This window comes from Panthera onca, chromosome E2 (genome assembly GCF_046562875.1).
Source record: "Panthera onca isolate mPanOnc1 chromosome E2, mPanOnc1 haplotype 2, whole genome shotgun sequence".
NCBI lineage: Eukaryota > Metazoa > Chordata > Mammalia > Carnivora > Felidae > Panthera > Panthera onca.
In genome coordinates this window covers 15,322,419-15,347,923 of record NC_138353.1, presented here as the reverse complement: position 1 = coordinate 15,347,923, position 25,505 = coordinate 15,322,419, and the positions used below count along the sequence as shown (strand labels likewise).

At 52.6% G+C, this 25,505-nt stretch overlaps 1 protein-coding gene across 4 annotated transcripts in view; it reads left to right on the top strand.

The window, feature by feature from the left end:
• RYR1 (ryanodine receptor 1) overlaps nt 1–25,505 on the top strand; it is a 117,222-nt gene that overhangs the window by 24,600 nt on the left and 67,117 nt on the right. For all 4 annotated transcript variants that reach the window (XM_078438458.2, XM_078438459.2, XM_078438457.2 and 1 more), the window contains exons 23-47: nt 22–105; nt 909–1,216; nt 2,052–2,254; nt 3,225–3,399; nt 3,564–3,772; nt 6,645–7,039; nt 8,232–8,364; nt 9,221–9,381; nt 9,810–9,975; nt 12,073–12,159; nt 12,320–12,546; nt 13,814–14,426; nt 15,930–16,193; nt 16,537–16,737; nt 17,078–17,189; nt 18,419–18,565; nt 20,810–21,083; nt 21,803–21,917; nt 22,003–22,135; nt 22,543–22,637; nt 23,905–24,040; nt 24,278–24,464; nt 24,555–24,663; nt 25,075–25,195; nt 25,292–25,461. In XM_078438458.2, coding sequence (XP_078294584.1) covers nt 22–105; nt 909–1,216; nt 2,052–2,254; nt 3,225–3,399; nt 3,564–3,772; nt 6,645–7,039; nt 8,232–8,364; nt 9,221–9,381; nt 9,810–9,975; nt 12,073–12,159; nt 12,320–12,546; nt 13,814–14,426; nt 15,930–16,193; nt 16,537–16,737; nt 17,078–17,189; nt 18,419–18,565; nt 20,810–21,083; nt 21,803–21,917; nt 22,003–22,135; nt 22,543–22,637; nt 23,905–24,040; nt 24,278–24,464; nt 24,555–24,663; nt 25,075–25,195; nt 25,292–25,461 — 4,825 coding nt within the window. The remainder of the gene's footprint in view (nt 1–21; nt 106–908; nt 1,217–2,051; nt 2,255–3,224; nt 3,400–3,563; nt 3,773–6,644; nt 7,040–8,231; nt 8,365–9,220; nt 9,382–9,809; nt 9,976–12,072; nt 12,160–12,319; nt 12,547–13,813; nt 14,427–15,929; nt 16,194–16,536; nt 16,738–17,077; nt 17,190–18,418; nt 18,566–20,809; nt 21,084–21,802; nt 21,918–22,002; nt 22,136–22,542; nt 22,638–23,904; nt 24,041–24,277; nt 24,465–24,554; nt 24,664–25,074; nt 25,196–25,291; nt 25,462–25,505) is intronic.

The following is a 25,505-nucleotide window of genomic DNA, read 5'->3' as shown; positions in this document are numbered from 1 at the left end:
TGCCCTCCCACCCCGCCCCAGGACGCTGCTGGCACTGGGCTGCCACGTGGGCATGGCAGATGAGAAGGCGGAGGACAACCTCAAGAAGACCAAACTCCCCAAGACGTGAGTGCGGGTGGCCCAGGTCCCTCTGGGGAACAGAGCTTGGTGGGGGGCTGGGGATGACGTGATAAGGGCTGGGCAGTTGAGGGGTCTTGTATGAGGCTGAGGTCAGAGACAAAGGGTCACAGGTTAGGGCGAAGGTCATAGGACAAGGGGTCAGGGCCCTGGAGTCAGTGGTGAGTGTCCCGAGGAGGGGTCAGGATTATGGAGGCAGGAGTCCCAGAGGGACAGTGGGTGTGAGTCAGGACCCAAGGTCAAGGTCTGCCATGGAATCAGGGAAAATGAGAGAACAGAGGTCATTTCTCCAAGTCAGAGTCAAGGAGTCAATAGAAAGAGGTGAGAAGCTGTTGGAGTCATAAGTGAGGGTCCCTAAAATTATAGGTGAGAGGTCCTTGGGGATAGAGGTCAGGGTTCAGGGGTCAAGGACTCCAAAGCCAGGAATTTGAAGTGATAGAGTTCTGAGGTCAGCGGTAAGAAACCTCAAAGTTAGAAGTGAGAGGTCAGAGTTCCAGGGTTGAAGAGGAGGCTGCCAAAATCACAATGCAGGGGTCAGAGAGGCCAGAGGTCAGTGACATGAAAGCCCTTGCTAGGCTCACAGGATCCTGGGTAAAGAAGCCAAGTATCTCAAAGCTTATTCGACAGAGTCATAGAACCCTGATGTCAGAGATCAAAGGTCAGCAATTCCAAAACTCAGAGCTCAGGATCATGGAATCCTGGAGCAAGGGTCAGAAGTCAGAGATCCCACTGAGCAGAGCCCAGAGGTGGAGGTGAGGGTCTCATCTCACCAAGCCCTGCCACACCCACAGGTACATGATGAGCAATGGGTACAAGCCGGCGCCACTAGACCTGAGCCACGTGCGGCTGACACCGGCGCAGATGACGCTGGTGGACCGGCTGGCAGAGAATGGGCACAACGTGTGGGCACGAGACCGTGTGGCCCAGGGCTGGAGCTACAGTGCTGTGCAGGACATCCCAGCGCGCCGAAACCCTCGCCTCGTGCCCTATCGGCTGCTGGACGAGGCCACCAAGCGCAGCAACCGGGACAGCCTCTGCCAGGCCGTGCGCACCCTGCTGGGCTATGGCTACAACATTGAGCCCCCTGACCAGGAGCCCAGTGAGTGCAGACCTCAGGTCCCTGACCCTGACTCCTGCCATGATGCGGACCTCGTCCCTTGACCCTTGATTTCTGACCTGACTCAGCCCCTGAATGGGCTACATCTACCACATTGAGCCTTTCTGCACTCCATAACCTTGACCCTTACTCTGACCCCGACCCTGAACCCAATCTTGACCACTGACCTTCATCATACACAAGCCCTGTCTGGGCTATGGCTATAACACTGAGCTGCCAGGTCAGGAGCCCAGTGTGCACTATCCCTAATCCCTGACTCCAATTCCTGACCCCCAACGCTGACTCCTAACCTCTAACCTCTGGACCATAGCTTCAACATGGAGCCACCCAGCCAAGAACTCAGAGAGCTTCTAACCCCTACCCTTACCCTGACCCCTGACCTATCCCAATCCCAACCTCAACCACCCATCCTGGCTGTGGTCCCCAACTCCAATTTCTATCCCCTCCTAGAGCCTGACTCTGACACTCTCTCCCTGATCTGGCTCTAGGTGCTTAAATCTAAACATCGACCCTAATCTTGACCCTTAACCCTAGACCATGACAGTGACAGACCCGACTTTCTGTCTCTGTCAGCATCTCTTCTCTCAGGGCTCTGACTGCTAAGGAGAGGGGGTGGGGGAGGAGTCTCAGTGAGTAGGTCCTTTCCACCTCTGGCTAGTCTGAGATTCACCAGTTCTCCTATAACACCAAGAAATCGTCCCTCTTCCCCCAGCCCCCCAAGGCCCTTACCTTCTCTGGTGTCTCCCACCAACCTCTCAGTGCCTTGGGATCCGCTCCCCACCCAGTCTCTGACTCTGCTTGGCCCCTGACTCTGTAGGTCAGGTGGAGAGCCAGTCTCGTTGGGACCGGGTGCGCATCTTCCGGGCAGAGAAATCCTACGCGGTGCAGAGTGGCCGCTGGTACTTTGAGTTCGAGGCAGTCACCACCGGTGAGATGCGAGTGGGCTGGGCGAGGCCTGAGCTGCGGCCTGACGTGGAGCTGGGAGCTGACGAGCTGGCCTATGTCTTCAATGGGCACCGCGTGGGTACTCCCTGGGCTCCCTTCTGCCAGGCCCTGTGGTCCCTCCGCACAACTCATACACTCCAGCCCTGCCTCTGTCTGTGCCCCACTGTCCACTCATCCCTGCATCTGCCTTACCACTCGTCCATCTGTTCATCCATCCCTCTCTGTCCATGCACATATCTATCCATCATCCATCTTTCCATCCAACCATCCATCTGTCTATTCATCCATCCACCTATCCACAAATCCAACTATCCACCCATCTACTCATCTGCCCAAATAACCACTTACCCATCCACATTTCCATCCGTTTATTCATTTTTTTGTTAGTTTAGCCGTTCACTTATTTAAGCAATTTGTGATTTCACTTATCGATCAAATCATTTGATGCATGCATCCATCCACTCATCCATTTATCCACCTGTCCACCTATCCATCCATCTACCCACCCACTCATCCATCTATCTGTCTATAATTTCTTCCTTCCTTGTATCAACCAATGTAGAGTAAGCTTCCATTCCATTCTTCCTTCTGGCCGTGCACCCTACTTCCCATCCATCCATCTCGTTATCCATTTACCTATTCTGGGGGCATATAGGTATATGTGAGTCTGTAGAGGGGACATTGGTAGGTTCACTTTTCCCTTCCATCCCTCTAACTTACCACGGCCCTGAACCCCCGACTACCACTTTGGTGGTCTGCATAACCCTAGCACTAGCCACGGAAAGAGTAGAGAACGCAGGCAGAAGGGATGGGATACAGAGATCAGTGGGAAGGGAAAGCATGAAAGCCTATCCTTTACATTCCAAAGATCATGGATGCAAATATGGGAAAGGATGGGGACCCTGAGGGGGTGACCCCTTGTCTGTCCCACATGTCTTGAACCCAGTGCCTTGCATGTGTATCTTTACATGTCTCTCCTCGCTTCTGCATGTCTCCATTTCTCTGTGTCTCTCTCACCCCACATCTTCCCCTCACCTCCTCACAGGGCCAGCGCTGGCACTTGGGCAGTGAACCGTTCGGGCGTCCCTGGCAGTCAGGCGATGTCGTGGGCTGCATGATCGACCTCACAGAGAACACCATTATCTTCACCCTCAATGGCGAGGTCCTGATGTCTGATTCAGGCTCTGAAACGGCCTTCCGGGAAATTGAGGTTGGGGATGGTAAGGGCTGGCCTCGTGGCCCCTTTCTGGTTTTCTTTCATCTGACCCTACACTGCATCCCTAGTCTCCCCCGTTCCATCCTTTCCTTCCACAGTACCTCCTCCCCTCCTGCTCCCACCCTGCCCACCTATCCTCACCCCTGCCCATCCATCCCCTCCCACCAGGCTTCCTGCCTGTCTGCAGCTTGGGACCTGGTCAGGTGGGTCACCTGAACCTGGGCCAGGATGTGAGCTCCCTGCGGTTCTTTGCCATCTGTGGCCTCCAGGAAGGCTTTGAGCCATTCGCCATCAACATGCAGCGCCCGGTCACCACCTGGTTCAGCAAAAGCCTTCCCCAATTTGAGGCTGTACCCCTTGAGCACCCCCACTATGAGGTGAGGACTGACCCCACTCAATACCCTCTGATCTGCCTCCAAACCTTATTCTTCCCACAATTCCCTTCCCCAAGTGTCTCCTTTTCTTCCGTGTTAGCCCACAAACCATGTAGAAGGGCATGTTGGGACAGTTGAGCTCCCAGGGCTACCTTGTCAGGTATAACCTCAGCAAACTACAACCTGTCTGAGCTCCAGGGGCCTTGCCTATAAAATAGGGGGAGGGGAAAAAAGAAGAGCTGGATTAATCCCTTCCCCCCCCCCCTTCTGAATCATTTAAATACATTGGAGACATCATGCCTCTTTTTTTTTTTTTTTTTAATGTAAACTCTATGCCCAGCGTGGGGCTTGAACTCAGGACCCTAAGCTCAAGAGTTGCCCACTCTACCAACAGAGCCAGCCAGTTGCCCCCATGATGGTTCTTTATCCCTAAACATTTCAATATGCGTTTCTTCAGAACAGGCTATGCTCTTACAGAACTGCAATTACAGAAGTCAGGTCATGAAAATCAGGAAATTTAACACCAATACGTACTATTACTTAATTCATGATCTGTATTCAAATTTTAGTAATTGTGGTGATTAAAAAAATTTTTTTGGTACAGAATCAAATCCAGGATTACATGTTGCATTTAGTTGTTATGTCTCTTTATTCTTTTAATAATTATTTTTAAAAATTTTTTTGAGGCGGGGAGAGAGAAAGCATGAACATGAGCAGGGGAAGGGCAGAGTGAGAGGGAGAGAGAGAATCTTAAGCAGGCTCCATGCTGGGCGTGGAGCCAGATGCAAGACCCGATTTCATGACCAATTGTGAGATCATGACCTGAGCTAAAATCAAGAGTTGGATGCTCAACCAACTGAGCTACCCACGCTCTCCTCTTTATTCTTGAATGTAGAACGTTCCTGAGTCTGTCTTTGTCTTTCATGACATTAACATTTTTGGAGAGTACACACCAGTTATTTTGCAGAATAGCTCTCATTTTGGTTTGCTGAATGTCGCCACATGATTAGGTACAAGTTACACCTATTTGGCAGAAATACCAAGACATTGTGTCCTGCCTGATGGAGAATATCAGGAGGCACATAATGTCATTATGTCTTATTAGCAATTACATTAATTTTGACTGTTTGATTTAGGTGGAGTCTCTCAGATTTCTCCACCATAAATTAATTTTTTCTCTTTGTAATTAATCAATAATTTGTGGGGAGGCATTTTGCAACTAGGTGAGAATGGATGGGTTTAAAGCAGGGGAATCTCCAGTTTGGATGTGACTTTTGGAAAGGTCTCCATTGAGAATGGATTGTAGGGGACAATAGCAGAGGCAGAAAGACCAGAGCCAGAGGAGGGAGAGGCTGGTGGAACAGATGTGGACCTCCTAATTCCTGCTACTGCCAGATGTGTTCTCAACCCAAAGAACAGAATGCTAGACAGCCATGAGAATGAATAGACTAACCTACACACAACCACCCGGGTGAATCTCACAGACATAATCCCGAGAGAAAGAGGCCAGGCACAGGGTGCCTGGGTGGCTCAGTCAGTTAAGCGTCAGGACACTTGATTTAGGCTCAGGTCATGATCTCATGGTTCGAGTGATTGAGCCCTGCATCTGAGCTGACAGGGCAGAGCCTGCTTGGGATTCTCTCTCTCTCCTTCTCTCTCTGCCTGCATCCCCCTCCCCCATCTCAGCAATAAATAAATAAACATTTTTAAAAATTTAAAAAGGAAAGGAGCCAGACACAAAACACATCTTGTAGGATCCCATTCGTAGAAAGTTCAAGAACAGGCAGAGCTAATCTATGGTGTGCTAAATCAGGAGGATGTTACCGTGAAAGAATACCTCCGAAGTTTAGTTACTTTGCACACAAATCACAGGAGGGAGATGGTCAGTAGACTCTTGCCCAAGAGCAAAACAGGGTCTATAAGAGATGGGAGAGAGTAGAGAAAAAGACCCTGCAGACGTTCTGAGAACAGCAAATCTTGGCCACAGTTTCTGGGTAAAATTTGTTGGCTGGCAGAAAGGGAGCACAGAGGTCTTGGTATTTGGTCTTTGAAGAGAGACATCAAAGAGTGGGAACCACTCCAGTTGTTTTTGGAGTCTCCAGAAAACCTTGGAGAGCCTGTCTTTGGAACGCAGAGGCCAGGCACCTGCTCTCTGTCAGCTCCTGCCTCTTGTTTAAGCCAGGCTGGTACATTTCTCTCATCAGAATCCCTCACTGCCTTTGAGAGAGTGGTGTCTAAGTGGGCACCAAGGGGGCTCCTGAGGGACTTGGTCAATTTTGTTTCTCCATCTGGGTGCTGGGCACACAGGTGGGGCCACTCTATAACCTCGTCATGTTGTGCATTATGACACGCCCCCTTCCCTTAATGTTGTGTCTCCATATACAGAAAGTTTAGCAAAAGTTCATCTGGGGAGCCTTTACTCTGCCCCTTCTGGCCTGCTCTCCCTGAGACTCTCCCCAAGAGACCAGGAGGGCAGGGCCTTTGTCCTGTTCACTGATGTGTTCCTGGCACTTGGAACAGTGCCTGGCACACAGTAGGCTCTCAGTAAGTATTTGTGGAATGGATGGATGGGTGGATGACTTAGTCTGGAGTGAGACGCACAGGTAGGTCTTGGAAACTCCCCAAGTGATTCCAGTGGATTCCAGTGTCTGACCAGGGCTGCCACTGTACAGGTGCCTAGACAGAGATTGGCAGAGGGCTGAACGCACCCCGCAGCCAAGCTGTGTGTCCCACGGGGAGCGCATCCGCCCAGAGGAGCGAGTCTGGCTGATTCTCACACAGGTGCTCTAAGGCCTAACGGCGGCTCTGTGAGTACCAGGTTTGGGACCCATGGCCTAGCCTGCCTGCCCGGCTCAGTCTTCCTGCTTCCCTTCAGGTGGCCCGCGTGGATGGCACTGTGGATACACCGCCCTGCCTGCGCCTGAGCCACCGCACCTGGGGCTCCCAGAACAGTCTCGTGGAGATGCTCTTTCTCCGGCTCAGCCTTCCGGTCCAGTTCCACCAGCACTTCCGCTGCACGGCTGGGGCCACGCCCCTGGCGCCCCCAGGCCTGCAGCCCCCCGCCGAGGATGAGGTCAGAGCGGCAGAACCCGACCCGGACTATGAAAACCTGCGCCGCTCAGCGGGGCGCTGGGGCGAGGCTGAGGGGGCCAAAGAAGGAACTGCCAAGGAGGGGGCACCCGGGGGCAACGCCCAGGCTGGGGCAGAGGCCCCGCCCGCCAGGGTGGAGAACGAGAAGGATGCTACCACAGAGAAGAACAAGAAGAGAGGGTGAGTCAAGGGTGGGGCCAGGGTGGGGTTTGGGACCCCCAATTAGGTAACCTCAATAACTTGAGGAACCCCAATGTATCCCAGAGTGGCCCTATATATGTTAAGAGGAGTCAGAACACTGAGGGAGACTATCATGCCTCAAGCAAACCCCATTCTTTTCCTGGGATGCCCTCATTTCCTTGAGGATGTAAAATCAGAGTACCCCACTATATCTATGGAGAACTCCCCTATCCTTGGGGGTACCTAATGGGCCTCAAAGCATTTCACCCAATGGACTTCATTATCCATGGACACTATAGTGGACAGACACTAAAATATCATGGGAGAGTTGATGGTACCCCAGGGTATCCCAGTGAACGCCACTGGTCTTCTAAATTTTTTTTTTTTTTTCAACGTTTATTTATTTTTGGGACAGAGAGAGACAGAGCATGAACGGGGGAGGGACAGAGAGAGAGGGAGACACAGAATCGGAAACAGGCTCCAGGCTCTGAGCCATCAGCCCAGAGCCTGACGCGGGGCTCGAACTCACGGACCGTGAGATCGTGACCTGGCTGAAGTCGGACGCTTAACCGACTGCGCCACCCAGGCGCCCCAACCACTGGTCTTCTAGATTGGGGTCACTTCTCTGTCTCAAATGTGCCCCCAAAAAGCTAACTTCAAAGGAGACTCTCAAAAGGCATTAAACCTGATTTGAAGCAAATGTGTCTTCCTCTACTAGGCAGTGGTTTTCAATGGGATGTAGTTCTGTGTCTCTCGGCGGGTGTTTGGACGTGATGGACGATGTTGGTCATCACGGTTTGTTGAGGTGGTGGTACTGCTCCAGGAATCCTACATGCCTTCAGTGTATAAGACAGTACCACACAATGAAGAATTGTCCTTTCCCAAATGCCTTTAGCACCGATATGAGAAATGCAGACTTGGGGAACCACTGTAGGCCCCAAAGGGAACCTCCATGTTCCCAGAGGCACTTTTAAATTTGGGTGACTGGGTATCAGCAAGCACAGAGCACAGATTCTCCAGAATGGATTATGCGGACACAGTTGGGAGTTTTATCCTTCAAGAGGCGAGGTCTTGGGCATTAGAAATGGGATGTATTTAGGATGGACGTGGGGGCCATGAATGTTGTGGTGAAGAGGCCTGGGGGGACTGGGCTTGAAAGCTGGCTCTCACGGTAGCCTTTCCTCATCACCAGGTTCTTATTCAAGGCCAAGAAGGCCGCCATGATGACCCAACCACCAGCCACTCCCACTCTGCCTCGACTCCCTCGAGAGGTGGTGCCTGCCGACAACCGTGATGACCCCGAGATCATCCTCAATACCACCACGGTGTGAACCTGGGGCCCTTAACTCCGAGACCCCTCAGATTTCCAAATTTCATGCTGCCATCTCTAGTAATTTCCCTTCCTGGGGACACCCTGATATGTACTGAAGTCCACAAAATAGAGCACACACTGAGTTAATCCCTTGAACCCCTGAATCCGTATAGCTAGGGGTCTAAAAATTGCAGGGAACACCATGAAGCTATAAGGCACACCGATAAAACTCCCAGGGATCCCAGAATCCAGAGTATATAGCAATGTAGACTTGGGACCTCAATATTTGGGTTCACCCATATAAACTCGATATCCCCAAATTTAATAGCTACTCTAGTATATTCCTGGGAAGCAAAATTGACAATTCTCTCAATAAAGTTTAGGGATTTCCCAAATCTGGAATGTTTTCTGAGACAGGTAGCTTCGTGGTTAGGATTATGGGCTACCTGGGTGCCAAGTGGGTAAGTCACCTCAACTGCTCTCTATGCCTTCTTCTTTATGGAAGCTTTATGGTTCTCCCATCAGTAAAATGAGGATAAAAGTTGTACCCACTTGATGGTGATTATAAAAGTTAAGTAAATTAACTTGTGAGTTAACTTGTTTGTTAACTATTATTTATCAGTAACTTTGCGATTTGGAGAGGGACCCAAATTTGGGGGTATCACAAATAGTCCCAGAGGATTCCCGAGTCTAAAAATATATCAGTAGACACAGAAACAGGGACATAGACCCAGGGGGTCTCAAAACCAGCAATTATTTTTGAACTCCCAGAGGACACTGCAAATCCAGAGAGGCCAACTTAGAGTCCCAGGGAAGCCCTGTGTCACCCGCCTTCCAGACTGACCATTGATCCCTCTTTGCCTCTCTAGTACTATTACTCCGTGAGGGTCTTCGCTGGCCAGGAGCCCAGCTGCGTGTGGGTGGGCTGGGTCACCCCCGACTACCATCAACACGACATGAACTTTGACCTCAGCAAGGTCCGGGCAGTGACGGTGACCATGGGGGACGAACAAGGCAACGTCCACAGCAGGTGCCCAGGAGGGGTGGGGACAGTGGGAAGTGAGAGGTCAGTGCTGGGCACCTGGCTCGGCAGCTTCCTTCCCCCTCTTCTTCTCCTCTTCTCTTCCTGTTGACTTTCCAACAATGGCTCCTGCTCTTGGTTTTTTCTCCTCTTCTTTTTCCATTTGTTCTTTTCCATTTTCTCTTCCTTCTTCATCTCACCCTCCCCTTTCTACATTTCCTCCTTTCCCTGTTCTCTCTTCCTGCTCTCCTTCCCTCTCTTCCTCCCAGAACCCCCAGCCAACTTCTAAGAACCTTCACTCTGAGGGGCTCAGGGTTTCGGCATCAGGTCTGCAGGTGGTGGGGGTTTAGGTATGGAGCTCTGAGGTCATGGTGTCCTGGGAGTTTGGGGAAGGAAGTGTCCAGAGTCCGTGCACTGACCACTCCTGTTTCCTCCAGCCTCAAGTGCAGCAACTGCTACATGGTGTGGGGCGGGGACTTCGTGAGCTCGGGGCAGCAGGGCCGGATCAGCCACACGGACCTTGTCATTGGCTGCCTCGTGGACTTGGCCACTGGCCTGATGACATTTACTGCCAATGGCAAAGAAAGCAACACCTTTTTCCAGGTGAGCCCAGCCCTCAGCAACTTAGCAACAGTGTTCTCATGTCCCACTACACTGGGATGACCCTTCCAGACCCCCTCTGAGGACAGATCCCAGAGAGACAGGACAAAAACAGCTCCTAGTCTGCCCTCAGGACAGGCCAGACCTGGGTAGTTCCGGGGGGACCACCTAGTTAACCTTGCATTGAACTGACACCCAGAACGGAGGAGACAGCCTTGACCCTGGAGAGTGGTCCATATTCCCTCTTAGGCCAGGTGACATCAATTTCCAACCTTTCGCCAATCAAGGAACACCCTAGGATGAATCCTAAGGTAGCCTTTTCCTTTTCAACGTTTTACGATGAAAGATCTCAAACGTACAACAAAATTAAAGGAATCGTACTTTGAACACCCACATACCCACTACCAAGAATCTACCACCTACACTGGCTTTATGACATATTTATCCACCTATCCACCCATTAATCCATCTAACTTGGATTCTGTAAAACTTTATTTTATTTTTATTCTTTAAACTTTACTTATTTTGAGAGATCGGGCAAACAGGGGAGGGGCAGAGAGAGAGGGAGAGAGAGAATCCCAAGCAGGTTCCATGATGTCAGCCCAGAGCCCGATGCGGGGTTCGATCTCACAAACCGTGTGAGATCATGACCCAAGCCGAAATCAAGAATCGGATGCTTAACCGACTGAGCCACCCAGGCGCCCCTAAAACTTTATTTCAAATGGAGAATTTTCAAAAACATGCAAAAATAGAATAGCGTACTGAACCTCCATGTCCCCACCACCCAGCTTCAACGAGTACGCACTCACAGCCAATCTCGTGTCGTCTTTAGCCTCCACGCCACCCTCACTGCCATACACTCTGGATGGTTTTGAAGGAGTCCCCAGATATCTTTTCATCTCTTTTCAGTATGCATCTCTAAAAAAATAAGGATTCTTTTAAAAAGCATGACCACAATACCACTTGGATCTAAAAAACAAACACGAACAAATCCAATAATTCCTAATTAATTAACCAAATATCCAGTCCATGTTCCCATTTCCCCGGTTGTCTCAAAACTGTCTTTTTCCCATTTGTTCATTTGAACTGGAATCCAAATAAGATCTTCTATTTTAATTGGTTGCTAGATCCCTCGAGTCTCCTGTGTAGATTTTCCTTCCAGCTCTCTCTCTCTTCGAAATGTGTTTGCTGAAGAAACCAGGCTGTCTGTCCTGTAAAGCTTTGCTTCTCAAAGTGTGGTCCCTGGACCGGCCGGGTCTGCCTCACCTGGGGGCTCATTAGAGATGCAGACTCTCAGGGCACCTTGGGTGGCTCAGTCGGTTAAGCGGCTGGCCCTTGGTTGCAGCTCAGGTCATGATCTCACGGTTTCGTGAGTTCAAGCCCCGCATCGGGCTCTGCACTGGCAATGCAGAGCCTGCTTGGGATTCTCTCTCTCTCTCCCTCTCTCTCTCTGTCTCTGCCTCTCCCCCCTCAAAATAAATAATAAAACTTAAAAAAAAATTTTAAAAATGCAGAATCTCAGGCTTCCCCCCAGACCTGCCCAATGAGAATCCCAAACTTAATCCTGGGAGATTCGTGTGTCTGCCGCCATCGGGAGTGCCAGCCTAGCTTCTCAGTCTGCATCTGGCTGTCGCATCCCCCTGGCGTTGTTTTAACATTTTCCTCTGTCCCCTGTATTTCCTGGGAGCTAGGAGACAGGTCCAGAGGTGCGGTTAGATTCAGGTTGGGCAAGACGGCTTCACAGACGATGGTGTTTGTGGTGTGGGGGTTCCGCTGCGGAGATCAGAGGGGCTGGAGGGAAAGCGCAGTCAGAAGAACTTTCTGGGTTTTGAAGCATGAGTCTTGGGAGAGAAGTGGGAATGGTGGCGGGCATGATATGCACAGTGATCCCGGGGGAGCTGGAGGTTGGCCTGGCCGGATCAGAAGGGGGACAGCCCGTGAGCAGCCTCGGGGTCATTGAGGCGCTTTCAGTGCCTGAGTTTGGATCCGTAGACACCAGCAGGATCAAGCTGGGGCAATCGACCCCAGGGTTCAGAATCCACGCTCAACATCACCTCCAGGTCACCCGCTTCCTCATCCTGCCCTCTTCTGTCTTGTCAGGTGGAACCCAACACGAAGCTGTTTCCTGCCGTCTTTGTCCTGCCCACCCACCAGAATGTCATCCAGTTTGAGCTGGGGAAGCAGAAGGTGAGGGTGCGGTGATGGGGCAGGCTGAGGCAGTAGGTGCGGGAGGTCAGGCTGGCAGAGTGGCTGAAAAGTGGGACAATCTGGGAGGTCTCCCTGGAAGCAGAGTGGCAGGACAGAGAGGGCTGGGAATCGTGACCGGTGCACACCTCTGTGCCTCCAGAACATCATGCCGCTGTCAGCCGCCATGTTTCTGAGTGAGCGCAAGAACCCGGCCCCGCAGTGCCCGCCTCGGCTCGAGGTGCAGATGCTGATGCCTGTCTCGTGGAGCCGGATGCCCAACCACTTCCTGCAGGTGGAGACGCGGCGAGCCGGCGAGCGGCTGGGCTGGGCCGTGCAGTGCCAGGAGCCACTGACCATGATGGCGTTGCACATCCCTGAGGAGAACCGGTCAGGGCCGGCCCAGACCCGCAGGGGTGGGACGGGTGTTGCAAGCCCTCTGGGGTCCAGATCCCCCTCAGTGCACCCCTCCACCCGTACCCCAGGACTCCAGACAACACCCCACTAGGCCCCAGACCTACCTCAGGGAACCCTGACTCAGCGCGGGCATCCCCAGATAAGACAACAGGGGACTCCAGACCCACCTCAGAGGGCTTTAGGCCCATATTAGTGGACCAACGACTCACCTCCAGGGACCCCAGACCTACCCCACAGGGCTCCAAGCCTATGTCAGGGGGCCGGGTCCACACTGAGGAGCCACACAACACTCCAGGAGCCTCAAGTGCACCTCGGAGGGTCACGGACATTACTCAGAGGGGCCTGCACGCGCCCCCGGTTGTCCTGGGAGACACGCCCACGGAGACTTCCGGATGTGTCCCGTGGGGATCTCAAGCCCAGTCCAGGGGACCCAGACACACCCGGGGTAGAGATGTGTTCACATGTATGGCAGGAATGCTCTTAGTTACTCTGAACACACAGTCCAGTCCCAGACTCACTCCAGGAGGCTGTAACGTGTGTCATCTTCCTTTTATTCATTCATTCAACAAACGGCTCTGAGCTTTTCCTACGTGGCCAGCAGCATTCTGGGCTGGAGACACCAAGCTCTTGTGAACAGACACTCCAGCAATGCTCACGTATAACTCTGGGGCTCAGACTTGCCCAAAGGGACTCAGGCCCGCCTCCGGGAGTCCTCTATCTATCCATCATCCACCCATCTATCTATCTACCTGTCTGTCTAACAAGCATTTATTGAACACTCACTATGTGCGAAGTCCTGTTTAGGTTCTGGGAATACAGCAGAAAACAAAAACAAACAAACAAAACCCCAAAAGGCAGACAGGTCCTGCCCTGGTGGGGTCTACATTCTCGTTGCACTCAAACATAGCCAAGTTACTCAGCCCTGCCAGAGGGAGGTTCAGTTTCCATTTGGGAATCCCAGACGTATCTTAGGGTCACCAGATCTCCTCCGGAGATTCTCAGATACCGAGTACCAGACCATCCCAGGGATCCCAGACATATCCCAAGGAGCCCCCTGACCACCTAGGGACTTCTAGAACCGTGGAAAGACCCAGCTCCACACACCTCACAGCACCCTGACCCAGCGGGCCCCCCGGGAACCCCTGCTGGGGTGGCCGCCACTCTCACCGGTACCCCTCTCTGCCTCTCTGTGCCCCTGCCTCCCACGTCCTCTGCCGGCTCTGGCCCGTCTCCGCCGCAGATGCATGGACATCCTGGAGCTGTCGGAGCGCCTGCACCTGCAGCGGTTCCACTCCCACACCCTCCGCCTCTACCGCGCCGTGTGCGCCCTGGGCAACAACCGCGTGGCGCATGCTCTGTGCAGCCACGTGGACCAGGCGCAGCTGTTACACGCCCTGGAGGACGCGCACCTGCCGGGCCCGCTGCGGGCGGGCTACTACGACCTGCTCATCAGCATCCATCTGGAAAGTGCCTGCCGCAGCCGCCGCTCCATGCTCTCTGAGTACATCGTGCCCCTCACGGAGGAGACCCGCGCCATCACTCTCTTCCCGCCCGGAAAGAGTGCCGAAAACGGCCCCCGCCGCCACGGCCTGCCTGGCGTTGGCGTCAGCACCTCGCTGCGGCCTCCACACCATTTTTCACCGCCCTGCTTCGTGGCTGCCCTGCCGGCCGCCAGGGCGGCGGAAGCCCCCGCCCGCCTCAGCCCCAGCATCCCTCTCGAGGCCCTGCGGGATAAAGCACTGAGAATGCTGGGGGAGGCCGTGCGCGGTGGTGGGCAGCACGCACGTGACCCTGTCGGGGGCTCTGTGGAGTTCCAGTTTGTGCCCGTGCTCAAGCTCGTGTCCACCCTGCTGGTAATGGTTTCCTCCTGCTTCCTTCTGTCCCATTCTTCTTCCACATTCCAAACAATCCATCCACCCATACGTCAACCTCCCACTCATTTGTGCCTCCAACCGCCCGTTCATCTCTCCATCCTTCGTTCCCTTTTCCTCCCATCCGTTCATCTGTCATCTGTTAATCTGCTTATCGTTGTTTTCTCCCTTCTTTCCATTGGTCCATCCAACCATCATTCATCCATCTATCGATCCATTCATCCTCCACCTACCTTTCCATCCATCCAGTTATCCAGTCAAACGTACTCCCATCTTCCCATCCACGAGACCATCCACTTATTCTTCTATTTTCTGCCCACGTACCCATCCATCCATTCATGTACCGTCCATCCAGTTTTCAATCTAGTTGTCCATTCATCCTTCCGTTTACTCATACATCAGTACACCCACTGTTCCATCTGTTCATTTACCCACCTACCCACTTATTTATTAATCTGTCTTTCCTTTCATGCATCCAGCTATCATCCGCCTTCCCCCTGTGCATCCATCCATCCACCCATCTACAGATTCATCCATTCCTTCATCTTCCACCTACCTGTCTGTTCACCGATGCATCTCTCAATCCATATGTATGTGGACCCATCCACCTACCCACAAATCCGCCCAACCATCTACACCCATTCGTCCATCTCCCATCCACCCATTCTTCCTCCTCTATTTCATGGGCCCTTTCATTCACATACCCATCTAATGACTCATGAATATGTACATCCATCCAAATTTTCGTGCCCAAACTATCCACCCATCCATCATCCAAGCATCCCATTTCATCCCATCCCCTGGCTATTTACCCATTTATCTGTTTACCCATCCACTCATTTACATACTCATGCACCTGTCACATCATCCATCCACCTACCCACCCATCCATACACTACATATCCTGTCATCTATCCACCCATCTCTTCCTCCACCTTTACTTTCATCTTTCCATCCATATCTGCCCATCAATTTCTCTCCCCTTCAGACCTCTGATATTCCATCTGTTAAGTCAGCCACCCAGTCCCCCCTCCCCCACTTACCCATCTCTCTTTTCCCCACTGTTTTTCCCTTTCATCTACCTTCTCTCCCTCCATCTGTTAGCGTTTTCATTATGTTTACTGAGTGCTAGCATATGCTAGGAGCTATGAAGGCATCCATCAGGGTAGGGCATGGTCTGTTTCAGAGTCACATATGCTCAAGTTTAGGAGAGAACATTTGCTAGTGAAGGGAGAGGCACTCATGTTTGGCTCTGTGGTCTGGTTGGCTATGTGCTTAGGTGGGACACAGGGTGTGGATCTGGGGGGATCTTAAGGAGGCTGGAGAGCAGGGCAGGGGGTGACATTTCTTTGTGTTGGAGGAATCACATCTAGCCCATGCAGGAATGATTTTGGCATATTCAGGAGAAGTAGGTTGGGGAGTGAGGCTGGGACTTAATTTGAGGTCTTGTGGGCCACAGTGAAGGATCCAGGCTTTGTCCTATAGGTGATGGGCATCTTTGATGATGAGGATGTGAAACAGATCTTGAAGATGATTGAGCCTGAAGTATTCACTGAAGAAGAAGAGGAAGAGGAAGAGGAGGAAGAGGAAGAAGAAGATGAAGAGGAGAAGGAAGAGGATGAGGAGGAAGAGGCACAGGAGAAGGAAGATGAGGAAAAAGAGGAAGAGGAGACAGCCGAAGGGGAAAAAGAAGAAGGCCTGGAGGAAGGGCTGCTCCAGATGAAGTTGCCAGAGTCTGTGAAGTTACAGGTAGGCTGGTTCTTCCTGTTCTCCAGCCTCCACTCATCCAGGCTGGAAAACACAGGATCTGGTGGGGGATGAGTCTGGACCTTGCCCTGAGGCAGTGGGGAGCTGTGGAAGTGCCACAGGTGGTTGGCCTGCTTCTGGCTTCAAATGGCCTCTCTGGTTGCCATGTGGCAAGTGAATTGGAGGGATGAGACCACGGAGAAGTCTGGCTTAAGGATCCAGGCAGGAAATGATGGCGGCAGATGGGGCAGGGCCATGGAGAGGGGAGAGGAAGCAAGAAAAGTTTTTAAGGAAGTCCTGATGGTCTCACCGCCGTCATCCCTACTGCATGGCTGTCCTCCCACAGATGTGCCACCTGCTGGAGTATTTCTGTGACCAAGAGCTGCAGCACCGTGTGGAATCCCTAGCAGCCTTTGCGGAGCGCTATGTGGACAAACTCCAGGCCAACCAGCGGGACCGCTATGGCCTCCTCATGAAATCCTTCACCATGTCCGCAGCTGAGACTGCCCGACGTACTCGCGAGTTCCGCTCCCCACCCCAGGAGCAGGTCTTCTGACCCCTGATCCCAGCTGGCATTATTTTTAAATCCCAACATCAACCCCTCCCCCCACTCTGATCGCTGATGGTACTAAACCTCCAAGCTCAGGCCTGACCCCTGACCCTGTTGATATATTTATCTCTTACTCTTCTATGTCTCTCTGAACCAATAGGACCTCTTAGTAGGACCTCAGACTGACCCTGACTCCTTTCAAACCTCTAATTTCTCAGATAGTCTTCATTAACTCATGGCCTTAGACAGGGACTCACAATTGGATCTTTGATCCTTGATCTCAGAATTTCTGCTCTTGAGCTTCTGACCCTCATTCTAACTTACGACCTTCCCCTAGATAAACATGCTATTGCACTTCAAAGATGGTGAGGATGATGAAGATTGTCCTCTCCCTGAAGAGGTCCGGCAGGATTTGCTTGAATTTCATCAAGACTTGCTATCACACTGTGGTAAGAGAACAGAGAACCCTTCTCCCAGACTTTCTCTTGTGACCTTTCCTGAAGTTTCCCTAAGATTTCCTGATCTTAAATATTTACAGTTTTGGTGCAATGTAACTTTTGGTTGAACGAATGAATGAGCAGATATATTAGTGAACAGATAGAGGATGAGTGGAAGGATAAGCTTATAGGGGTGTTTGAGCGGATTATATATGGATGGATGGCTATCAGCAAGTGAGTGATGAGTGTGTAAATTGGTGGGTAAAGAGATAAATGAGTAAAGAAATGGGTGAAGAGATGACTGAGTGGACATATGGATAAAGAGAAGGATGATGGATGGATGGATAGTTGAATGATTAAAAATTGAATGGAGAGATGGTGGGTGTCTGGTGGGATGAATGGATAATTTCCATTGTTTCTGATAACTTAGTTAATAATCTTACTGAGATTCTTTTATATATGATGAGTTGTTTTTCTCTGGCTGACTTTCAAGTTTTCTGTTTGCCTTTGTTTTGAAACAGGTGGGTATGATGTGTCTAAGTGCAGAGCTCTTTGATTTTATCCCACTTGGAATTTGTTAAGTTTCTCGGATGTATAGATTCATATTTTTCATCAGATTTGAGGGACTTTTGGGCTATTATTTCTGCACATTTTTGTGGCCATTTTTCATTTCTGTTTCTGGGATTCCCATTATGCATATATTGATATATTTTGTGATGTTCTGGTCCACAGGCTCTAAGGTTCTGTTAGTTTTTCTTCATTCTTTTTTATTCTTCAGACTGGATAACCTCTATTGTCCTAACTTTAAGTTCACTGATTCTTTCTCCTACCAGATCAAATATGCTATTGTATTCCTCTAGTGATTTTAAAAGTTCAGTTATTGTACTTTTCAGCCCCAAAAACTTCTATATGGTTATTTTTTTATATGACCTGCCTCTTTACTAATATTCTCTATTTGAGGAGTCACTATCATCATACTTCTCTTTAATACTTTAGACATGGTTTCCTTTAGTTCTTTAACCTATTTACAATAGCTGGTTTAAAAAATATTTAAAATGCTTCAAAGAATGAATAAATGAACAAACATATGAACATATAGAGAAATAAATGAAGAACCCAAGAGGGGATACATGAGTGAGAAATGAATGAATGAACCAATGAATGAACAAAGAAGTGAATGACTGAGTAGATGAATAAACAAACAGATGAAGGACACCCTCTATCTTCTTGACCAACTCCAGGAATTCAGCTGGAGGGAGAGGAGGAGGAGCCAGAGGAAGAGGCCACCCTGGGCAGCCGCCTGATGAGCCTGTTGGAGAAAGTGAGGCTGGTGAAGAAGAAGGAGGAGAAACCTGAGGAGGAACCACCTGCTGAGGAGGCCAAACCCCGTGAGGACTGGGGCCTTAGGGAGGGACAGGGATGGGGCAGACGGCCTTGCGTTTGGGGAGCCTCTGGGTCCAAGACAGGCCATGAGGAATAAGGAAAAGGGAGGGGTGGATTAATGAGGGAGGAGGAGTGGGAGGTAGGGTGAGAGAAGAGGCATGCTGGAAGTGTGGCCGAAATGTGGGGGCTGCACAGGATGTGTGTTGGACCGGTGTGCCATATGGCCTGCCAGAGCAGAGACATACATCCCACCTCGGGATGGTGGAAGCTCCTATACCAGCATGGCTTCTGTGTTCTCATGGATTTTCTTTGTTTTTCTCTTTGTTGGTTTTTGTTTTGTTTTTTTGTTTTGTTTTGTTTTGTTTTGTTTTTTTTGTGAAACAGTTACTATGACGAGGGATTAGAAACACTGTTATGATAAGTGTTGGGCCAGTGGGTCATTGTGCAAATTATACATCAGCTCTATCCAACAAGGACAGAATCCCTGATGTTGGTACAGGGTTTAATTCTACAACAGTCAAGGCACTGTTGGCTTGGCTGAGGAATATTGTAGGGGGGAAAAGTCACAGTCTCTGTTCTTCAGGAGTTTAGAATATTGTAACAGATACACATATACATATACCATAATGTCAGGTGGCCATGGGTGCTAAGGAGAAAAATAAAGCTGAGTGATAGGAGACAGTGGGATAGATGGAGGGGTCAGAGTGGAGGAGTGAGGTATGCAAAGATCTGGGAAGATGATTGGTACAAAGGGAACAGCCAGTGCGAAGGCCCTGAGGCAGGAACATGCTTGGTATGTTTCGAGGCCAGTGTGGGAGTGAGCAAGAGGAGAGGGGCAGGAGATGAGGTCACCAGGGCAAGGCCCAAACTTTAAAAAGAAAAGTGGGGGGGGGGAGGTGCTGGGTGATTCAGTCGGTTGAACATCCAACTCTTGATTTTGACTCAGGTCATGATCTCATGGTTCGTGAGTTCGAGCCCTGCATTGGGCTCTGCGCTGAGAGTGCAGCATTCTCCCTCTCTGCTCCCTGCCCCCGCCCCCCCCAACTCTTGCTCTCTATCTTAAAATAAACAAATAAACTTAAAAAAAAGAAGAAGAAGAAGAAGTGCCAGGGCCAGATTGTGTAGCGCTTCTGGAAGGTCATGAATTGATATGACACCATCATTCAGTGTCAGTGCATGGAGGTTTCTCCTAAGCCTGAGACACATGAGACCTCTGTCTTTTCTCCCCCCAAATCCTGGAAAGGAAAAGGGTTGGGAGAGAGAGGCAAAGAGAGAAATGGATGCTGGATGGCAGGATGATGAGTCTCAAGGAGGGACTGGGAAAATAAACCCGTTAACCTTGACATCATTTTCAAATGACACCAAATGACATCAAATGACAGTTTTTCTTTGTGTCTGTTGTCTCTCTGGAGGAAAAATCAGCAGTACTTTTATTTATTTTTGTTTTTTTAATGTGTATTTTTTTTAAATTTTTTTTTCAACGTTTTTTATTTATTTTTGGGACAGAGAGAGACAGAGCATGAATGGGGGAGGGGCAGAGAGAGAGGGAGACACAGAATCGGAAGCAGGCTCCAGGCTCCGAGCCATCAGCCCAGAGCCTGACGCGGGGCTCGAACTCACGGACCGCGAGATCGTGACCTGGCTGAAGTCGGACGCTTAACCGACTGCGCCACCCAGGCGCCCCTAATGTGTATTTATTTTTGAGAGAGAGACAGAGTGTGAGTGGATGAGGGACAGAGAGAGGGAGACACTGAACCAGAAGCAGGCTCCAGGCTTTGAGCTGTCCAGCACAGAGCCCGATTCAGGGCTTGAACTCGTGAACCGTGAGATCATGACCTGAGCTGAAGTCGGATGCTTAACTGGCTGAGCCACCCAGGAGCCCCAAAAAATCAGCAGTATTTTTACAGAACAAGTGGAATTGCGACTTGTGCTTTCAAAGGTGCATTATATATTTGAAAGGTGCTTATAATGGTGCTCTGGTATTTTGAATGATACATTTTTTTTTCCTCTTGAAACCTTTAGGGGGCCCTTACTGTCTGGGTATTAGGGTGAAGAGAACAGGGAGGCTCTTAAAGCAATACAAAAAAAAAAAAAAAAAAAAGATCTGCCAGAATCTGCCCCCTCCTGGCAGGTGACGGTAGGGACGGTTAGTAACTGCGAAGCCCTCTGGAAAGAGGGGCCCTTGCTCCGTTGTTCGGCTCAAGGCCACAACCCGGCAGTGCGTTCTGACCCTTGCGTTCCCTTCCCAGAGTCGCTGCAGGAGCTGGTGTCCCACACGGTGGTGCGCTGGGCTCAAGAGGACTTTGTGCAGAGCCCTGAGCTCGTCCGCGCCATGTTCAGCCTCCTGCACCGGCAGTACGACGGGCTCGGGGAGCTGCTGCGTGCCCTGCCCCGGGCATACACCATCTCACCATCGTCCATGGAGGACACCATGAGCTTGCTTGAGTGCCTGGGCCAGATCCGATCGCTGCTCATCGTGCAGATGGGTCCCCAGGAGGAAAACCTCATGATCCAGAGCATTGGGTGAGGCTCTGAGGCTCTGCCCCTTCCCCTGACTTTGCTCTTCCCCTGGGAAGGAGGGGAGCCCTCCCAGCTCCAGCACGTCCCCCTGGCTCGTGTCCTCCGGATGCAGTGATGTCTCCTTCCTCCGCTTCGGGCCCATCCTTGTGGCGGGGTACTTCTCCCAGTAGCTGGCCCATCTCCCTGGCTGAGGTCTCCTCCCCTTACGTCTCCATCCGACCTCTGGGGTGACAGCTCTTACTCACCTGTGACTCTTGGCACAAGATTGACCTTCTCTGAGCTTCATCTTTATCTCTGGGCCGGGGAAGAGCCGTGCCTCCCTTGTGGAGTCACAGTGAGGCCTAGTGAGCTCCTGCGCGTAGGGGTGGTAATGATGATACGAATGACAGCATTGAGCACTCACTCGGTGTCAAATGTGCCTCATTCGGTCACTCAGCAAGCGTTTATTGAGCACCTACTTTGTGCCAGGCCCTTTCTAGGCATCTGGGGATACGACATGCAACATGGCGAGGGTCTCTGCTCTAGGGGAGCCCACCTTGGATCCATGCCTCAGTTTCCTTATCTGTACAATCGGGGTAATTTCATTCCTGCCATCCAGAGTAGACGTAAAGATTGAATGGGTTGGGATCTGTGAAGGGGGACGGTGAAGGCTCTGGGGGCTCTCCCTGGACTTGGGTCACACCCGGCCCCTGGAAACGCCACCGTACTCTACCTATTCACAGGAACATCATGAACAACAAAGTCTTCTACCAACACCCGAACCTGATGCGGGCACTGGGCATGCACGAGACAGTCATGGAGGTCATGGTGAATGTCCTCGGTGGCGGCGAATCCAAGGTAAGGGGCCTGTGTGGGCCGAGGAGCTCAGGGCAGGGGGCCACGGGGGGAGGCACTGACCAGCGGCCCGCTCTGCCCGCCCCAGGAGATCCGCTTCCCCAAGATGGTCACAAGCTGCTGCCGCTTCCTCTGCTACTTCTGTCGCATCAGCCGGCAGAACCAGCGCTCCATGTTCGACCACCTGAGCTATCTGCTGGAGAACAGTGGCATCGGCCTGGGTGAGAACACCCGAGCCCGGGGTGGAGGGAGAGCTGTCTCCCGGGGCCCACGCTCAGCAGTCTATCCAGGCATCCATGTCTGCTGGCTCGCTCACTCGTTCGGTCATTCAACAAACACTCACTATCAACCCACCCTGGAGGTAGCCCTTAATGAGCGGTGCTGAGGGTCCACCCAGACAGCCGTGGCCCTGGCCCTCACAGGGCTCACAGTGCAGCGTGGAGGACACACAGTGACCGCCCAGGGTGCTCAGCCATGGGATGGGGAAGCACGGGCCAGTGGAGGCACCTGACCCAGGCTGTAAAAGGGATGGTCAAGGAGGGCTTCCAAGAGGAGGTGAGACAAGCAGGAGTGAGACTGTCAACTACATACCTCTGAAGAGCACTCTCTCTGCCTCTCGCCCTCACAGGCATGCAGGGCTCCACGCCTCTGGACGTGGCAGCTGCCTCTGTCATCGACAACAATGAGCTGGCCTTGGCATTGCAGGAGCAGGACCTGGAGAAGGTGTGGAAGGAGGAGGCCTGGCCTCCACCTGGCCCCTTGGGCACCTGCTAATTTGGGAGCCAGTCTATGGGATGGTCTGGGATTGAATCAGAGGGGGAATAATTTGCAGGGAAAGAACAAGGGCCCAGTCACTCACCACACGGCCGAGTGCAAATCCACGCTTCACCCTCCCGCAGCTGCATGACCTTGGCACATTCCTTGCCCCCTACCCCATACTCCCCCCCTCCCACTACTGTGTGTAGCAATGAAGGGCATGGGCTCTAGAGTTCAGCACCTTACAATAACTCCCCTTGCTCCCTTGCTGTGTGGCCTTGGACAAGTGACTTAAATTCTCCAGGCCCCTGTCTCCTCATCTGTAGAATGAATATAATAATCCAATAGGGTTATTCCGAGCACAGAATGGGTTAGTCCATGAAACCATTGATAAAACAGTAAGCACTCAACAAGAGTTATCTGCTCGTATAGTATTACTCGTCCAACAAACATTTACTGAGCACCTACTACGTGCCAGACCTGACCAAGGCAGCAGGGGTACTACAGTGATTGAGACAATCAAAAATTCTTGTCCTCATGAAGCTGACGTTCTAGTTGGGAAGATGAATAATAAACAAGATAAATAAGTAAAACATATAGTGTATTAGCTAGTGACGAGTGTTAAGGATGAAAAAAGCGAGCAGGGGAAAGAAACATCAAGTGTCAGGAGGGTGTCCAAGTTGAGACAAGTGTGATCAGAGAATGCCTCCCTGAGAAAGTGACTTTCAAGTAAAGCTCTGAAGGAGGAGAGGGGCCATGTGGACATCAGGGGAAGAGCATTCCAGGCAGGGGAACCGCCAGTGCAAAGACCCCGAGGCAGAAGTGAGCTTCATGAGTTTGAGACCAGTTTGGTTAGAGCAGGGGGAGTGAGGGGTGGGAAGTGAGGGCAGGGAGGTGACAGGGAAGATTGTGCAGAGGGTCTTGTGGGGCCTCTGCATTTTACCTGGAGCCAGATGGTGCCACAGGAGGGTTCTAAGCAGGGAAGGGACGTGGCCTGACTCAGGCTGTTTGCAGGGTCCTTCTGTGCGTGGGATAGACTGGGGGAGCAGGGAACCCAGGCAGGAGACCATGTGACGGTCCAGGTGGGAGGTGAGGGCTCAGGGTGAGGATTATCGTTCGCCGAGAGATCCAGACGTGAATGAGGTCGCAGAGCTCCAGCGATGGGCAGGGAAGGGAGCCTTGGGGAGGAGGTGGTGCGGGCCTGGCCTCGGTCTGAGCCCGTCTCCACTCCCAGGTCGTGTCCTACCTGGCGGGTTGTGGCCTTCAAAGCTGCCCCATGCTCCTGGCCAAAGGGTACCCAGACATCGGCTGGAACCCTATTGGCGGTGAGCGCTACCTGGACTTTTTGCGCTTCGCCGTCTTCGTCAACGGTGAGTCAGGAGTTGGCGGTGGCGGGACAGGAGGCCGGGGGTCCCCAACCCAGCCAGCCTCCCTCAGGGTGTGGTCCCCGTCCTGGCTCGGCAGGGATTCCTCCAGGCGGGCTGGGGCAGGGTCCAGAGGCCAGTGGGGGCCCGGGGTTAACCCTTGAGGTGCTGGGTCCTGGGCTGCCGGGGCAGGGTCCCCGGGGCCGCGGCTCATGAGGCCTCCGGACCCGCCGGAGCCGCCAGGTGAGAGTGTGGAGGAGAACGCCAACGTGGTGGTGCGGCTGCTCATCCGCAAGCCCGAGTGCTTCGGGCCTGCCCTGCGGGGTGAGGGCGGCTCGGGGCTGCTGGCCGCCATCGAAGAGGCCATTCGCATCTCTGAGGACCCGGCGCGGGATGGCCCGGGCGTCCGCAGGGACCGGCGGCGTGAGCAGTGAGTCTCCCACCCCCTTCTCAGCGGCAGAGCCCAACTTCCCCGTGCCCCTTGCTGCCTCCCCCACACGCCACCCCCCTCCTTCTGCAGCTTTGGGGAGGAGCCCCCCGAGGAGAGCCGGGTGCACCTGGGACACGCCATCATGTCCTTCTACGCTGCCTTGATCGACCTGCTGGGACGCTGTGCGCCAGAGATGCATGTGAGAGCTGGAGGTCCAGGGACGGGGAGGGGCACGCCTGGGCGACCTCGAACCTCTTCAGTCGGGCACCTGACGACACTGACGGAGCTCTCGTGATGTGGGTGGTCTTAGGCTAGCCAATCCTGGGGACACAACAGTGACCAAGACTGCCCTAGGCCTGGCTCTCACGGAACTCCCAGTCCAGCGGCGGGGGGGGGGGGGGGGGGGGGGCGGGGACCAAGCACTGAGAGCCGGGGACAGTCGGGGCTTCAGCAGAGGAGCACTAGGAGCAGAGGAGTCAGGGCTGGGAGATCGAGAGCTCGCCCCACGAGGAGTCCTGCTCTGCCTGCCGGTGGGTCAGGAAGGGATGGATGGACTAACGACCAAATGGGGCAGAGGGTGCTGGATGACGTGCCCCCTTCCATCTTCCAGCTAATCCAAGCCGGCAAGGGCGAGGCCCTGCGGATCCGCGCCATCCTGCGCTCCCTCGTGCCCCTGGATGACCTTGTGGGCATCATCAGCCTCCCGCTGCAGATCCCCACGCTGGGCAAAGGTGCAGAGGGGGCAGGACTCGGCAAGGAAGGGAGGCTGGGGAGGGAGCGGGTGGGGCCGAAGGGCAGCCCTGACCCCCTGCCCTCGTGGCCCGCAGACGGGGCTCTGGTACAGCCAAAGATGTCGGCATCTTTCGTGCCGGACCACAAGGCATCCATGGTGCTCTTCCTGGACCGGGTGTATGGCATCGAGAACCAGGACTTCCTGCTGCACGTGCTGGACGTGGGGTTCCTGCCCGACATGCGGGCGGCCGCCTCGCTGGACACGGTGAGCAGCCCCGCCCCTGCCGAGCCACCCTCCCCGCCGCCCGT